The sequence below is a fragment of the Uloborus diversus genome, chromosome 9, assembly GCF_026930045.1.
Source record: "Uloborus diversus isolate 005 chromosome 9, Udiv.v.3.1, whole genome shotgun sequence".
Lineage (NCBI taxonomy): Eukaryota > Metazoa > Arthropoda > Arachnida > Araneae > Uloboridae > Uloborus > Uloborus diversus.
In genome coordinates, this window is record NC_072739.1 from 127,491,199 (window position 1) to 127,510,175 (window position 18,977).

Sequence of the window (18,977 nt, forward strand, 5' to 3'; positions counted from 1 at the left end):
TAAAATTCCTTTATTTCTTTCGAAAAGCCAGAGGGTGAAAGTGCCTCCCTTGCAGTCCCTTACCGTTGCTGCAAGGGAAGCGTACTGCAGCGCCGGAAAGCGTACAGGCAATAAACGTGATATGCAATTTTCGTGATGTATTTTACAGTTTTTCCCTATCTCATTAATTAAATTTTATTTTTGAAAGTCAGGGGGTGAGAGTGTACCACCCTGCCGGCAATCATAGACATAAGCATGATATTAATATTTTCCTGATTAACTTATTAGTTTAAGTGTTTTGTAGCTTGTCCTGTGTTTAAAATGAATTATATTTTATTTATTTAACATAAATAATTATTTTAAAAAAATTAAATATTAAAATAATATTATTTATATATTTTTTTCAAACACCGGGCGGAAGGGGGGGGGGGAGTGCACCCATGATCTGGCCCCCTCACTTTTTTAAGGCACGAGCCGCCACTGCTATTACATATTATTAACGTATCATTTCAGTAATTAAATACCCAATTTTTATTGATTTGGGGTTTGTACTATTCTTCAGTTTACCGTTTGTAAAGATGTTCCCAACTGTGCGGTGCAATTTCGTCGGTTATTGCGAGTCAATAAGAATAGGTCAGAATTGAATTATTTCTAGCTTTTCTCAGCAGATTGTAGCAGCTTTAGACGTTTGCTGCTACACCGCTACACGTACTGAAAAAGATTTTCGATTCCGAGTCACAACTGACTAGACTACAACTGTATTTTTGTCAAGGACTGCATACTAAGTGCCTTGCCTCCATTATTTTTTATACCGATAGATGGCAGCACCATCACCGGATCGAACAGTTAATGAGAATTTAGAACTAGAACAGGAGCTAATAGCTACCTGGTGCTAGCACCCCCAGAGGTATCGTTTCACTTGAGGAGGACATTGAAACCACGAGCATATTTAACGTCGCCCAGTCCCCTTTAATGACGACGGTGGATCTTCGACTATCGAGGTTCGAACTCAGGACCCTCCGGCCCCGAATCCGACTCTCTCCCGATCGTGCTACCACGGCCCTACTGAAAAAGATAAAAATAAAATTTGGCATTTTGTTTCGGCGTAAATGCAGCGCCCTCTTATTCTTCCCGGTTCTCGCCTACTCCACTTAGTGGAGACTTGCGAATAAATCATATTTTTGATGCTCTTTCCGCTATAGATAGATTAAAAAAAAAAAAATGTGCCTTTACTCTCACGGGAATACCTTCCGTCACAAATTTTACTCTTGGAACACTATTAAATTCTGTAAAAAAGTTGTATCTGTATTCGCGGATTTGGATCTGGACACGAATAATTCGTACCCGTATCCGTGGATCTGCATTTTTGACGATACGGCACATCACTCTACTAGTGACCACACTAGTGCCCCATCTTTTGTTGAAAAATGAACGACCATCGATCGTTACAAGTTATAAGTGAAACAAGAATTAGACTTTAGACTTGATTTGCGCCGCTTCACGAAAGTTTCATACAGGGTGATCAGCGAATAAGTCCCAATTTCAAAATTAAATATCTCTACAAGAAAGATCGAAAGAATTATGCGGTAAACTGTACCTTTATTAGCAGAACTGTAAAAATCGTGCACAAAAGTTTAGAAATTTCAACAGATGGCGCTGTAGATGGCGTTTGAAGTATAAAGCGATCAGTACTGTTGCATAGTGAAAAGAGGCTAGCTAAGAAAGTGAAATAATGTATTCCATTGAAGAACATGTGTTTTGTTACTGGAATTCCACCGATTACAACACAGTCCTACGGCAACATGTCACAGTTTTCAAAACCCATTCAATGTTCTACTGAACGTTACGTTAAACTTTTGGAACAATTTGTCAGCAATCAACTAGCGTTGGTGGATTGACCAGGTATCGACTGGTTTTAGTGACACAGGAATAAATTGGCCTCCATGTTCTCCCCATCTGACTCCTTGTGACTTCTTACTGTGGGCGCGCGTTGAAAGACAGTGTCTGTGAAAACAATCCCGCTACTCTAGATGAGCATGAATCGTTGACTGGTGTTGCATGCGGTTCCATTTCCGTTGAGACATTGCAAGACGTCATGTTGAGTTTCATTGTTCGTTTACGCCACTTTATTGCTTCGAACGGTGAGCAATTTGAAAAAATTGTATTCTTATTGCAAAGACTGCTTCACTTTATTATTATTTTTTTTTTCAGACTCCTTTCAGAGAAAGAGTTTTTAGTGCAGAGCGTCACATGTTGACGATTTTCGTAACGAAATTTTCTAAATTTTTGTGCACCATTTTCACAGTTTTGCTAATAAACGTACAGTTTACCACATTCTATTGATCTTTGTTGTAGAGATATTTAATTTTGAAATCAGGGCTTATTCGCTGATCACCCTGCAAATGGACAATTCCACGGGAAACGGATGGACATTTTTGAAGCAAAACAATTCGCAACTCCAGTGCTCGAATACGCTACCTTGCGGTGATTAACAATACTAAAGAAAAAGGTAAAACATTCTATTCCACGTGTGTTCTTTGGAGTAAAATACATGCTTCAGACAGTTTATGATGTAATGTAATTTCAGAAGAATAGAAAAGAAAGCGTTCCACAAACACGATGAAAAATTACTGTCATTCACTAAGCGTCAAAGCAAGTCATAAGTTACGGCATTTGTTTCTTTTACCTTTTCCATCCGCCATTAGACAGTGGCTTCAGCGCCCAATATAGTTTATTGGAGTTGCGAATACGCATTTTGTAACATTCAACTCAAAATACATGTTGTGCAAACGATCTTTTGCCCTGGAATATTGTATTTTTAAAGGTGAATTTAATGGTACAGTTGAGTTCCTGAAATACATTTGGATGATTTTTAAATATTTATTAAAAACAAAGTAACTTACTGACACTTTAAAATGAAGTATGTCAGTCAGTTACCATGCTCTTAACAACTTTTTCAAAAGCGTCCAAAATGTATTTTGACAATTTAACCATAGCCAAAAAAAAATATTCCACGGGAAAAGATTGTTTTTACAATATATATTTTGCGTTGAATATTACAAAATAGAAATTGCCCATCGAACATGAAAGCTACGAAATTTGTCAAGTTCTTTTCTGAATAAAATACACCCAGCTGCTATTTGCATTTTGCAATATGTTTGTTTCAATGAGCCCTCCAAACCACTGTGAGACACCGTGTACATCATGTAATTAAAAAACAATGAAAGTTCAAATGAATGTAAAGGAGCATACATGAAGGCGATGCAAATGAGATTTTCTGTTTTTGTGCGAGGTAGAAAATTAACATGTCGCCAAGCACCAATGTACCCACTGTTGTACAATCTTTCATTATTCAATGAAAGTTTAGAAGAACATAAACCGGAGATCGATTGCCAAAATCGGACCACACATTTACATTTGAAGGACTCGGGACAAGAATGTGATATGCCACATGATGTGATTTTTTCAGTCAGCGAATTTCCAACCTCTAAAAATATTTGTAGAATTTTTAATAGATACTAGTGGTACCCGCACAGCTTTGCCCGTAATAGAAAAATTAAAAGGTCTTTTGGTTCGCCTGTATATTTACAAATAATGTGTGGTGAATTTTCTCGCTAATTGACTTGTACCCATGTTACGGTTCCATGCTCTGATAATTTCGTAATTTACTCGTCCATCTTATGATGTTCTTGTTTTTAAAATTGGAATAGAAAAAGAACCACATCGAATTTTCGAAAAATCGCTTCGAGGTGCACACCCCCAAGCTACAAACTAACTTTGTGCCAAATTTCATAAAAATCGGTCGAACGGTCTAGGCGCTATGCGCGTCACAGAGATCCAGACATCCTCCGGACAGAGAGACTTTCAGCTTTATTATTAGTAATAATAAAGATAATACATTCTATATTCTGCAAAACTGAAACCAGATATGTTTTTATCCAAATGACATAATCCATTGTCATGTTTATTTCAATTTTTTTAGTTATCTTTACTTCTTTATCTTTATCTTTTCTTTCTTTATTATTATTATCTTTATCTTCTTTAGCTCAAAGTCTCTCTGTCTGGAAGATGTCTGGATCTCTGTGACGCGCATAGCGCCTAGACCGTTCGGCCGATTTTCATGAAATTTGGCACAAAATTATTTTGTGGTATGGGGGTGTGCACCTCGAAGCGATTTTTCGAAAATTCGATTTTGTTCTTTTCCTATTTCAATTTTAAGAACATTTTCCGGAGCAAAATTATCATAAGATGGACGAGTAAATTACCAAGTTATCATAACGTGGAACCATTACATGGGCAAACCAATTGGCGAGAAATTCATCATACATAATTTGTAAATATACAGGCGAACCAAAAGACCTTTTAATTTTCTACTACGGGCAAAGCCGTGCGGGTACCACTAGTGAGAAATAAAACTTTTGATCGAAAAGTCGCTCCTTGTGACTTGTCACATTTCTGCCCCGAGCATTTGGATAAAGTCAAGATTTTTCTCTTTCTCTCTCTGACACCGGGGTGCTCACCTGGGGGGGGGGGGAGGGGGCATGGCGCAGACTCCGATATTGAAATTTTTAGGGGAGAGTGTGTTTTGGGGGCATTTTCCTCATTTAGGGGCTTTACAATCTTTAGGGGGTGCGCCCTTGCTCTTAGGGAGGGTGGGCAGCCCTACTGACACTGCTACTTTTGGTAAAACATTCAGGCTTGGAACAGGATGAAATTCTTTCGTGTCTAGTTTATAAGAAACCAAAAGTGTTGAAGACAGACACAGGAAACAGGTCTGGGGCTGCAGACATCCGTAATCGATACGTTATTCAAGACTTTCTCCTTCCCCAGATACTTTTTCAACTGCTACAAGACGTGACGATATACGTTTTCCTATCGTATCAAAATAAAAAGAAATCTTTCTGATATTCTGACGTTAATTGCCGATGTTATTCTTCGAATGAAAATTTCTTTTCTAATTATATTATTTTATACTATTTTAAGTTCTTTTACGCAGTAGCGGGCGGGTCACCGCATAGGCACATGAGGCGCGAGCTGAGGCCTCCAGCAAAGCAGAGGGCCTCGGAGCGGCGAAGTGCCACATCCTCAAAACCAAAATTGTTGGTTTTGAGGATTTGCCATGGAAAGTCCTAATTTTGAGTGAAAAATGCTCAAAACTCACGGATATTGAGTTAGTCATGGATTTTAGGCGTGGACAGATTGCACCCAATAAGGCCCTTTGCGCCTAAGAGGGTCCCAGGCTTCAGGTGCCCTTGGTTGAATTTTTCTAGGAGTAAAATTGTTTGTTTTTGAGGATTTGCCATGGAAAGTCATAATTTTGAGTGGACAATGCTCGAAACTCACGGATATTGACAGTTAGTGATGGATTTTAGGAGCGGACAGATTGCACCCAATATAAGGCCCTCTGCGCCTAAGAGGGTCCCAGGCTTCAGGTGCCCTTGATTGAATCTTTCTATTGGCAAAATTGCTTGTTTTTGAGGATTTGCCATGGAAAGTCATAATTTTGAATGGAAAATGCTCAAAACTCACTGAGCGGACAGATTGCTCCCAATAGGGCCCTTTGCGTCCTCAAAGAGTCCCAGGCTTCAGGTGCCCTCGTTTGGCTTGTTTGGATTTTTCCAGGAGGAAAAAATAGGAAATTAAAAAAAAAAAAAGTATGCTTTTTTGTATTTACAAGGTTCAAAGTTTCAAAATAAATTTGTTTATTCACAGATACCAAAACCGATCTTTTTTGGACTGTTCTGGCATTTGAGATACAAGCAATTTAAAGTTGCTTTTTCACTGTTTGTTTGAGCAATTTAGCAGTTTTTTTTTTCTTTTTTTAACATTCCAATTTCAAAAATGGCAAGAATAAACAATGTTGAAACATTCATTTGAATATTTTAGATGCTTAATTTTTACATTTACACGCAAAACTATTTTCATGTGCTTTTGATGTATTTTACTAATTCCTAAGTAAAATTAAGCTAAAAACCACTTTCACAAATTTATTTGAAAAATATTGAAAATTAGGTATAAGAAAATTCTATTATTATTAATTTGAACAAAATATATGCTTTATTATTTGGAGAGTAAGAAAAAAAACTCATTAAAAAAATCATTTCAAAATGCCCGAAAAGATAACCAGCAATAGCAATGCATTTCTTTTTTTAATAGTACTAGAGGGCTCTGCCCCCTACTCGCTAATGCTCACCAACCCCCGAAGATTGCTTCGCAATCTTATTTGATTCAAAGATTTAAATTGTCAGTTAAAAAGAAACAGATTAAAAACGCAGTATGAGTTCCCTATGGAACAAAAAGCACCCCTTCCCCGTAGGGACGGATACAAGGGAGCCCCTACTATAAGGGATTCTCCACCGCCAATTTTTTGAAAATGAAATTCAAAAACGCAAATTTAGACGAGTTTCATTGATGTTAGGAGAAGGGAGGTTTGGGTTTTGGACCATATCTCGGAACTGTTTTGTAATTAAAGTCAAAAACCTTTGTGATCAATATTTTAAAAATCAGTACACAATAGTAAATGTAAGTAATAAAAATCAACCCCCCCCCCCTTGATCTTCCCTTGAAAAAATTCTGGATCTGTTCTCAGTGGCGGATCCAGCCGATTGTTTTGGAAGGGGCCATCCGAAATTTTTGAAAAACTCCGAACTCCCCAGAAATTTTTTTTAAATGAAGTTTAAAAACTCAATTTTCGGGGTATCGAGACGTTAGGTGAGGGGGTGGATTTAGGAATCTCCCTCGAAAATGTTTCAAAATTTAAATTTCCGAGTAATTTTTGAAAATTAGGAAACTAAAAACGCATTTTGTCTTTTTTTTTTGATGATGTACGGAGAAAGGTCAGGTATCGGGCGCTGGCCCCAAAATACTTTTTGAAAATAAAGCTTAGAAACCAAAATATTCTGTCATGATGCATTGGGAAGTTGAAGATGAGGGGTGCTTTTCTCAGCTCTTCAGCTGTCCAGCCTAAAAATGCACCTTTAGAGGTAATGTTTGCTTACATTAAAGGAAGTGTGAAGGTGCTTAGAATCATTCCTTCCTGGAAATATTTAGTCTTTGAGGCTCTAAAAATTCGATTTTTAACTATATTTATGCATATTTTAGAAAGGGATGGAAGATTCGTGAGCTCCTCCAAAAACCTCCTTTTAAAGCTATCATCACGATATAAACTAGGAAGGGAGGGGGGTCCTATCAAAAATCGTTTGTAATTGAAGCCCCAAAAACATTTCATTTAAGTTGCTTTTAAGCAAGTTAAGTGATAAGGGCTGGATAAGCTAGTTTCTGTTGACATTTTTTCCAAATAAAAGACTTGAAATGCAATTTTGTGCTACATATCAAGGCATTTGAAAACGCATGGAAAAGGGGGGTTCCCCCCTAGTTTCGAAATTAAAGCCATAAAAAACGAAAATTTAGGCTCTCTTTGGTCTTGTGAACAATAGGTATACTCTGAGAACAGCAGCATTTAGCGATCGTCCAAGTGTCTGCAGCTGGAATCAAGAAATGATGTAAAAGATGGAGAAAAATTTTGGAAATAAAAGTTTTGTTTCCAAATGCATGAGGGATAAGGATATAATTTTTCTCCCAATTAAGGCCTCCTATACTTCTTTTTCAGTAAGACACATGTGTTAAAGTTTGCAATCTTCTAATAAATTTTTTTTTTCTTAAAAACATTCCTACAATCACAAGGCTTTGGGAGGGGCCATGGCCCCCCTCTAGATCCGCCCCTGTCTGTTCTTGCTTTCTCGGATTTCAAAATAACTTGTACCAACTTGCAGAGCCGTAAGAGCGAAGGGACTGAAAAGTCGGTTTTATATTCGTGGTCTCGAGTAATATATTTTGCTTTTTAGCTGAGGGCTTGAATTGAGTTGAGCATAAGATTTTCTGTCAAAATTGAAAAGCTTAAAATTTGGGAATAAAGAAGAAACAAACGAATTTAGAAGACGTCGAATAAAACATTAATTTGAATGGAGATGGAATTTTTCGACATTGATTAAAACGGCTTGTAACTTTTTTTCCTTTGGAGATAGAAGCTTAGTTTGTCGAGCTAGATCTGGAATAAAAAAATCAGTTCTTTCCAAAAGTAAAACTGTGGGACAATTTTTTCACTGTTTACTGATAGATTTAATGAAGAAAGTAACGCCTAAACTCCAGCTAAGCCTAAAAAAATTCAAGCTAAAAAGGCAAATAACTCCCGCCGTAGTTAAGGGAACTGGGACGTTTCATACGTTCAAAAAATCGATTTTTCAATTTTAGCTGCATAAAATAAGGGACACTTTCCTGATTCCAAAGATGTATATATTGTGTGGTATCAAATTCCGAAAGCCAATTAATTTACTATTTAAAATGTAAACAAAAAAGCCACGCCCCTCTTAAAGGGACGGTATCTAGATTGAATGTTGACAAACCACTGTTTTCTTTCATCAAATATTTCATGATTCACAGTTAATTTACTCTTTTTTTTTCTGTTTACATAACGTAAACTTAGAAAATGCCTCGTCGTAAGCAGTTTGAGAAGCGTATCGCATGCTTACCAGCATTGTCACGTTTTCCCGTTTTTCAGAAAACACATTGTTTAAAACTTTAGGTACGCTTAGATAAAAATTCATGTCAGTGTATGATTATGAAACTTTGTATTATACCATATACAAGAATTTTGCATGTGTTAAACATATTTTTACTTTTGTTTAGGTATTATTGTATTTTTAGAAGGCTAATTTTAGTGAAAAATATCGTACTTTTTCGGGATTTTATGAAATACTATATTTTAAACATTTTTTTGTAGTTTTTTAATTTGAAGGTAATTGAAAAATAATAGGCTCACTGTAATTTGTGAGCTTTTGCCTGTATAGTATTGAAGTTTAGAGTGATTTAATTCAGAATTGTATTTGCTAAGCGTACCTATTTGCAGTCATAAATTTTCAAATTATCGTGCAAACTATATATTTTCTATTTATTATTCAAAAATATATTCTTTAAGGAAAAAAAAATATTTTTACTGGTTTATGATGAGAAGATTACGTTCTTTCTATACACAATAGTTTTAAAGTCACACTTGATTTTAAAACAATGAAAACACCTGGTGATTTGCAACTAAAAATTTGACTTTTTTCGTTGCCGAGAACATCCCGGTTCCCTTTAGTTAGAGCACTGAAACAAATTGTGTAGGATGCGAAAAATTCTTCCCTTTCCAACGATATGTAATATTAATATGTGCAAGTAATTTTCACCCTTTTAAAGGCAATTGACATGAAATTTAAGCTTAAAAAATTAATTACAGAAAAACGAATTTGAAACTTGAAAAACAAAACCCCAGATGCAAAACAACCGGGGCTCAAAGTAATTTTGTACAAAATTTCATGGCTGTAGGTGGCTATGGATTCTCCTGGACGGAGACACGCCACAGACTTTCTTTTTGAATTTCTTTGACCTTACTTTTTTTAATATAACAGATAAAATATCCTCATATATATATAATAGCCAATGATGGAGTAACCCACGAGTTTCAACAATGAAATTTGTGCCACAGCATGATGTAGAAGCAATTTTCACCCGTCATACCTTGACGGGTGACTTTCTAGTTTAATATAGTTTTGAAATGTTTGGAATAATGATTAATAATTATCATTGAGGAGCGCATTAATATCTTACATTGAATATCCTAAAGGTATAAATAAATAAATATTCCCCCTCCAGTTGAAAATAAAATCACGACTGTAATTGCTAAGGGCACTTAGGCATAGCATAATGACCGCTACATGACGTTTGAGAAGTTATTTTTCAAATTCGTAGTCTTCAATTACATTTTTTCCATAGCTGTTTTCAATTTAGACTATGATGCGCGCAAAAGTAGAAACGCTTGTATCTCCTGTCTAATATTAACTGAGAAAATTGTAAAAAACTTCATCTTGTGCAGAAAAAAAGATCTTTTGGATGACGTAAAAATAATAAGGAGTGCAAAAAGTTTCTGACACTGTGCAAAGTACAGTCCGTCTCAAAAGTTAAGACACTATGAATTTTTTCACATTATGATCAAAATTGTGTTTCATTTATTGTGAAAATGCATAAAAATGAATGAAATCTATGCTAATTTAGTTTTTGAATGATATTAATAACATGGGAAAACTATAGTGGGTTTTATTTTAAAATTAAGAAAAATCTGTTGTCTCACCAGTATAGACAAATATTCTTTTATGCAAATTTACTGAAATTTGAAAGCGATGTTCCGATTCGCGTGAGGTGTGACGCTACAATGACGTGTGAAGAGATATTTTAAATCAAAGCTTGCTTTCTTCTGTCCCTTTTCAAAATGCGGAGAGCTTCTCAGTTAACGTTGAATGATGAACACATTATATGACAAATGAAAGCTAATGGTTCGAGTATAAGCGATATTGCAACGAATTTGAATAGGTCAAAGAGAAGCATTTATATGACAAATGAAAGCTAAGGGTTCGAGTATAAGTGATATTGCAACGAATTTGAATAGGTCAAAGAGAAGCATTTATATGACAAATGAAAGCTAATGGTACGAGTATAAGTGATATTGCAACGAATTTGAATAGGTCAAAGAGAAGCACTTATATGACAAATGAAAGCTAATGGTTCGAGTATAAGTGATATTGCAACGAATTTGAATAGGTCAAAGAGAAGCATTTATATGACAAATGAAAGCTAATGGTTCGAGTATAAGTGATATTGCAACGAATTTGAATAGGTCAAAGAGAAGCATTTATATGACAAATGAAAGCTAATGGTTCGAGTATAAGTGATATTGCAACAAATTTGAATAGGTCAAAGAGAAGCATTTATATGACAAATGAAAGCTAATGGTTCGAGTATAAGTGATATTGCAACGAATTTGAATAGGTCAAAGAGAAGCATTTATATGACAAATGAAAGCTAAGGGTTCGAGTATAAGTGATATTGCAACGAATTTGAATAGGTCAAAGAGAAGCATTTATATGACAAATGAAAGCTAATGGTTCGAGTATAAGTGATATTGCAACAAATTTGAATAGGTCAAAGAGAAGCATTTATAAGACAAATGAAAGCTAAGGGTTCGAGTATAAGTGATATTGCAACAAATTTGAATAGGTCAAAGAGAAGCATTTATATGACAAATGAAAGCTAATGGTTCGAGTATAAGTGATATTGCAACGAATTTGAATAGGTCAAAGAGAAGCATTTATATGACAAATGAAAGCTAATGGTTCGAGTATAAGTGATATTGCAACGAATTTGAATAGGTCAAAGAGAAGCATTTATATGACAAATGAAAGCTAAGGGTTCGAGTATAAGTGATATTGCAACGAATTTGAATAGGTCAAAGAGAAGCATTTATATGACAAATGAAAGCTAATGGTTCGAGTATAAGTGATATTGCAACGAATTTGAATAGGTCAAAGAGAAGCATTTATATGACAAATGAAAGCTAATGGTTCGAGTATAAGCGATATTGCAACGAATTTGAATAGGTCAAAGAGAAGCATTTATATGACAAATGAAAGCTAATGGTTCGAGTATAAGTGATATTGCAACGAATTTGAATAGGTCAAAGAGAAGCATTTATATGACAAATGAAAGCTAAGGGTTCGAGTATAAGTGATATTGCAACGAATTTGAATAGGTCAAAGAGAAGCATTTATATGACAAATGAAAGCTAATGGTTCGAGTATAAGTGATATTGCAACGAATTTGAATAGGTCAAAGAGAAGCATTTATATGACAAATGAAAGCTAAGGGTTCGAGTATAAGGGATATTGCAACGAATTTGAATAGGTCAAAGAGAAGCATTTATATGACAAATGAAAGCTAATGGTTCGAGTATAAGCGATATTGCAACGAATTTGAATAGGTCAAAGAGAAGCATTTATATGACAAATGAAAGCTAAGGGTTCGAGTATAAGTGATATTGCAACGAATTTGAATAGGTCAAAGAGAAGCATTTATATGACAAATGAAAGCTAAGGGTTCGAGTATAAGTGATATTGCAACGAATTTGAATAGGTCAAAGAGAAGCATTTATATGACAAATGAAAGCTAAGGGTTCGAGTATAAGTGATATTGCAACGAATTTGAATAGGTCAAAGAGAAGCATTTATATGACAAATGAAAGCTAATGGTTCGAGTATAAGCGATATTGCAACGAATTTGAATAGGTCAAAGAGAAGCATTTATATGACAAATGAAAGCTAAGGGTTCGAGTATAAGTGATATTGCAACGAATTTGAATAGGTCAAAGAGAAGCATTTATATGACAAATGAAAGCTAATGGTTCGAGTATAAGCGATATTGCAACGAATTTGAATAGGTCAGAGAGAAGCATTTATATGACAAATGAAAGCTAATGGTTCGAGTATAAGTGATATTGCAACGAATTTGAATAGGTCAAAGAGAAGCATTTATATGACAAATGAAAGCTAAGGGTTCGAGTATAAGTGATATTGCAACGAATTTGAATAGGTCAAAGAGAAGCATTTATATGACAAATGAAAGCTAAGGGTTCGAGTATAAGTGATATTGCAACGAATTTGAATAGGTCAGAGAGAAGCATTTATATGACAAATGAAAGCTAATGGTTCGAGTATAAGTGATATTGCAACGAATTTGAATAGGTCAAAGAGAAGCATTTATAAGACAAATGAAAGCTAAGGGTTCGAGTATAAGTGACATTGCAGTGAATTTGAATAGGTCAAAGAGAAGCTTTTATAGAATTCTTGCAAGAAAAGATAAAATGCAACGGAAAAAAACGATCTGGAAGGTTTTGTTCAACAAATAAATGAGGTGACAGACCAATACTTCAAATGGCATCTTGCGAGGGTCTCTCTTTGCGCAAGAATAAAGTTATGCCTGGACTTCAAGTTTCAAAAGACACGATCCGCTGAAGAATTAGAAATTGCCCTCATCTTATTCTGAAAAAGATGGTTAAGAAACCAGCTTTAACACATCGTCATAAAGCCAAACGATTAGAATGAGCAAAAAAAACATATGTCATTCGGAAGTAAGTGGCTTTCTGTATTATTTTCTGATGAGAAAAAGTGGAATTTAGATGGCCCTGATGGGTGGGCTTATTATTGGTATGATTTGAGAAAAGAGTCAAGGACATTTTCAGCAGGCAGCAAGGTGGAAAGTCTGTGATGGTGTGGGGCTCATTCGGGTTCAACGGTCAAACATCATTAGCATTTTTATAGAGAAAACAAACATCCATAAACTATCAGGAAATACTGAAAAAAATTTGTTGCCATTTTGTGACATCATAGGTGGACCAGACTGCATATTTCAGAAGGATAACGCATCCATACACACATCGAATTCCACAAAAGCATAGTTCGATCAAAAAAACCTTCATGTTATGGACTGGCCAGCGTTAAGTCCCGATTTGAATCCAATTGAGAATCTTTGGGGAATTCTAAGCTGTCGGGTTAAAATGCGAATTCGAAGCAGTATTTCTACGTCAAAGAATTGAAAGCTGCTATAGAGAGAGAATAGTACAATATTGAACCCGAACTGCTACAAAAACTTATTGAATCAATGGAAAATAGAGTTTATAATCTTATTTCTAGTAAAGGAAACACGATTGTCCATTAAAATTATAACTATTATATATATTTCAGCAGTTTTTTTCTAATTGTGGCTGAAGTTTTGAGACATAAAATTTCCATGATGTTGAATACTTTAATTTAAATTTTTGTGCATAAAGCAAATGCAACTTATTTTTATATTCATCTTGTTTTTTGTGTTTATAAAAAAAATAATAATGAAGTAGTTACTGATAAGTTTTCAGTTTTTTATGTTTAAAATTGACGTTTTGTTGGGTGACTAAACTTTTGAGACGGAGTATATGTGTCCATTCTGCTACAACATATATTTTTTCAAGACACTAGACAACAGATGCTCTGTGCGGGTTTGGCTAGTAGAATTTATTTACTTATTTAGCAAAGAAGTCTTGATATTTAATTTCTAATACCAAGGTATTTTACTACAAAACTACAGCCCCCCCCCCCCCCAAAAAAAAAGAGCTCTGAAAAATAATCACACCAAATAAAAGTCAACAAAGTGATACAGAAAAACATATTTATTAGGAAGGAGGAGACAGCCTGAAGTACAAAAGGAAAATAGATCACTAGAAATTATTAGAAAATAAAATTAATATTTAAAACAAGAAACGTTTTCATACAATTTTTAAAATGTAAAAAAGGAAAACAGATATATAAAAGAAAGTAGAGAAAATTTCACATCATGGTGAGATTTAGCTTCATCTCATGACTTCCTCCTGTTATTTTATATAAAAACACACCAACATATTTTAAAGCATTACATACAAAAAAATTTGTTATAACAACTATATATTTATATATATTTATACACATATAAAAGGAATCATACTCGTACTGCCTCAAACAAACAAACATGGCAGCTCGAAAACCTTCCTAAAAAACAACACAAACTTTACAAATGCTTTTAAAAGAAAAGCTCAATATTTTTATCATTTTGGCTCGTCAAAAGTTACAGAAGAGAATTAACGGAATATTATCAATGGGCAAGTCTGCGTATAACAGACTGACATTTATAGAGGAAAATAGTCAGCATTTTGTAACATTCAATGCAAAATATACATTATGCAGAAGAACTTTTTCCATGGAATATTATATTTCAAAAGCTGAATTCAACGCTATAGTTGAATATCAAAAAATATTTTTTGGATGATTTTAAAATAATTGTTAAAAATATGGTAACTTACAGGCTACATTCATTATTGTCAGTTAGTATTAATGTTTTCCCAAATCCCTATGTAATTACACTCATCTCATGGGGTTTGAGAATGTTCCTAAAATTGCTGTTGCCATTTTAATTTCAAAAATGAGGTAACAGTTCTCGTTTTCACCAAAATTAAATCAATGACCTATTTAATAATAAAATACGTCAAGGCTAAAACATACAAAGACCTCATGCAGATTACATAGACCTCACGACACATGCAAATGCAAAACCAGCATGATGTATACGATAAATAAAATTGCTTATACACCCATTCTCATCTGGAAGGGTAAGTTAGTATATTTGTAGCTCAGTTAAACCTTGATAAACTGTAACATAAAAACCTTCTACCGTATATTTCATTTTATTTATTAGGCAGATTTTTATATAGTTAATAGTTAGGTTTATATGGTGATTTTTTAAAAATTTTAATATAACCTTTAACCTTATTTAATGGAGTGCTTTATTTAAGAATTGAACATTAAATTTCAGCAATATTGACTTTGACAACGAAGTGTAATTAAGTCCTTTATTTTCAACAATTTGGGAGGCATTTTGGAAATTGAGCTAATGGTTTCTGGTTTTGATTATTCCCCCAAATCTATGGTATACTCTAATTTGTATGACAGGAATCAAAGTACTCAAAGGATGCTATAAAATGGACAATATGATTTAAAAAAATAAAAACAATGAGTTTTAAAATATATATGTGATATGATACTTCAAGAATTTGGGGTTTAAAGGTTTTTTTTAAATAGCTTAATACATTTTTTTTAAAAATCATCCAAAACACATTTTGAGAACACAATTTTATACCACTAAATTCAATTTAAAAATACAATAATAAAGGAAAAAGTTCTTTTGTACTATGTGTATTTTTCCTTGAATGTTACAAAATACTTATTGTTTTGTTTTTAAAATGGCAGTCACTTACTGTGGAATTGCCCCAATATAAATACAAATATCAAGTTTCTTTTAACAAAATGATTAAGTATAAATACATATTTTTGTCTACAAAAAGCATCGCCACTTTCTTGGATTTTCTACTACATAATCCAACAGCAGACAAGATTGATTGCATAAGGGACTAACTCACAACAGTGCAATATTAATAATTATAAAAAGCTTGAATTTAAGTATTTTCAGCACTTAGAAGAAAAAAAAAGTACCCTCAGAAAACTATGATTTAAATATTAATGAGAATGCTATTCATGCATGGACAAGATGTACTGTTTGCCCCAAAGAAAAAAAGAAAGAAAGTGATGAATTCCCATTGTATAATAAAAAACTAATGGATTTTAGTGATAAAATGTAACAAGTGAAAAGGAAATTATTAAAACGAAGTACATTCAAACGCAATGTATTTTAATAATTCTCAACCATATCGTCGCCCCAGAGCAACAGTAGAATATCTTACTGTTATTCCTGGGATTAGATGTCTTAATGTTGCTCTGAGGCAACAATATATTGATTTGTTTTAATAAACAAAACGGAAGGAAATACTTAGTGCAAAAATATTCTAAGAATGCGAGAAAGGATATTTCAGTATGAAATCTTTCTTTTTAGGCTATAACTGAAAGAATAATTAAATAAATAAGTAAAAATCAAATTCAGTTGGCAAAACTTGAACTTTTCTAATCACGTAAGTATAACAAAATTCGGTAAAATGAGAATAAAAAATAATTGTTCTAATATTCTTCATTAACAAAAAAATATTTATCCACTGCTGTATTATAAAATTGATCTTAAAAATGACGATTGAATCAGCACTTAGTTCTGAAATACATGCATTTTGCTTTTTTTTCTTATTTAGGGTTGTTTCTTAGTTTTTCTATAGGAATATTAAAAAATAATAATAATAAAGATACAAAAATATGCATTTAATTAAAACAAAAAATTATGGAGCATTGTTATTAATGCAAATAAACTTTTGCACAACACAAAACTTCTTTACAACATAACAATGGAATAATGTTGCTGACAAAGTCAAAAAAATTAAAAATATTCTTAAGATTTTAAACAAAAACTTTACACGAGCATACAGAAAAAAATTTGAAAAATATATAGTCATATATTATATATAATTATATTCATGCTCATTGATATTTATATACTGGGTTTAAGTATACAAAAAAATGTAATTAATATCAGATCGGTATTTTTATCTTTAATTTTAATAGTAAATTTGCTCCAAAATACAATTGTATTATTCAAAGAAGCATTTACTTCGGGTTAAAAAAAAAGTGTAAATGGTACATTTATAGTTCACAAATTCTTATCATTTTAAGATTAATTACATAAAAGCATGTAATTAATCTTAGTAGCAAATCGGTCTGCTATAATCGTACCAACTTGCTACATTTCCCCGATACTTTCACCAGCACTTTGATGCCATAAATAAATCAGGTTAAATAAATAATAATAGCTTAGCCATTTCTATCATATGAGGGGAAGGGGGCTGGAGGGGAAGGGAGCAGCAAGATTTAAGGAAAATTTGAATGAAATCATAAAAACTACGATATAATACGAAATAAGTTCGAAAGAGCAAATTAAGCAAATAAATAAAATTGAAATAAAAGCTCAATAGTCAATTTTAATTTCAACCATTTAAACAATTGCTTCTGATATTTACTGAAAAGAATTTTACAACAAGAAACATATGAAAGCATTTTTTTACAGTTCATATTATATAGTACATAAATGATGTAAAAACAAAGAAAAAAATATTCACTACACAGAGGTAAATTTGAGTTTCATTACATTTCCTTCATTTTAGTTTGAAATGATTTAGTGATGAACATCTTATATTATAGCAGAGTGAAATTAAATTTTCTTTTTAATGAATCGCAAATATAAACATTAAAAGTATTTTGTTGACTTCAGCAATCAAATGACAATTCCTTACAAAATAACTGCAAACCTAACATAATGTGTTAAATCAAGACGCCAAAATCAACTAAAAGGTATATTTCAATAATATATATTTCCTAACAATAACAAATTAAAAGAATACAGAATCAATTATTGGTCCTTGATTACGTAACAATCTGGAGATTAATTCTTGTTTAAAATTTTGAAATATTTTGAATTGATTTTTTGGACAGGAAACAAATCAACTCCTTCCTTTTAAAAATAAATACTTGGAACCTAAAAGTTTAGTCAGTTCAAAATTACAATTTGATCCAAAAGTCACTAAATAAAACCTTGGCAGGAATGTATATACGAAGCAAAATTTGAACTTTGGAATGAAATTTTACTTAACGTTACCATTTCCTATGATCATAAAATCAATTAGCCATATCATTACAAGCTAGCAATGCACTTCGTTCAGCAATTAATGTTAAACAGATGTATAAGGAATTCCCGAAATATAACCTCAGATTACAGAAGATTAATTAGTCTACATTGATTAAATATCTATTACTTCACTTCATTTAGAAGTAATATCAAATTTAAGTAAGACTACAACCCATTCTTGGCTACATTTTCTTAGTACAAACAGTACATCAGCTATGACATATTCACAGCAGTTCAGCAGAATTAGGAATACAAAAGATTGAGATTCTGGCAAGATCGTCTATTAGTCTTTGAGAAGAGAATACCTCCTGTTGGTGTCTACAGTAGTGATAACAAAAGATTTATTTATTTAATGTCAGCACAGCAATTTAAACCACCACTACCTTGAGCATCTGTGTGAGGCAATTTTTTTTTCAAGTCGAAAAATGTTTCTTATTAAGACGTAATCAATTAAGAGGCTCTACATAGTTGGCTGGAAGCATACCACTTTGGCCAGTTCGCTGGACGGTGCCAGTCATCCAACCATCATCAATAGCATGGCATTCAATTATGGTGTCGCCATCAGAGAAGCTCACCTCATCAGAATCTTGAGCCACGTAATCGTACATTGCCCTGAAAGTACGCTGCAAAATAAAAAGCATTACTGAAAATTTGAAGATCAACAAATTTTCATAGCATTGTGTTTGAACTTAAAAATGTTTCAATTCAATTCAAAAAGCACATCATAAGAGAAGAGATTTAAAATGGACATCAGAAAACCTCCTAAACACATCTACAATCAAATTTGCCATGAGTGTGACTAGGGGTGGATACAGGCTACCATTTTAGACCCCTTCACTTAAAGTTTTGGGCGCGAAAACTTTATGAAACTGCTTTGGGTCAATAAAAAGCACCTAATCAACCAGGAGTAATGCACCTATAGAGCAAAAACGAATTGCATAAACATTGAA

The 18,977-nt window shown here is 33.3% G+C and overlaps 1 protein-coding gene across 3 annotated transcripts in view; it reads right to left on the reverse strand.

The window, feature by feature from the left end:
* Window positions 1-14,029: 14,029 nt before the first annotated feature.
* LOC129229399 (LIM and SH3 domain protein F42H10.3-like) overlaps window positions 14,030-18,977 on the reverse strand; it is a 92,815-nt gene continuing 87,867 nt past the window's right edge. For all 3 annotated transcript variants that reach the window (XM_054863699.1, XM_054863698.1, XM_054863697.1), the window contains one exon: window positions 14,030-18,650. In XM_054863699.1, coding sequence (XP_054719674.1) covers window positions 18,474-18,650 — 177 coding nt within the window. In that variant the 3' untranslated portion in view covers window positions 14,030-18,473. The remainder of the gene's footprint in view (window positions 18,651-18,977) is intronic.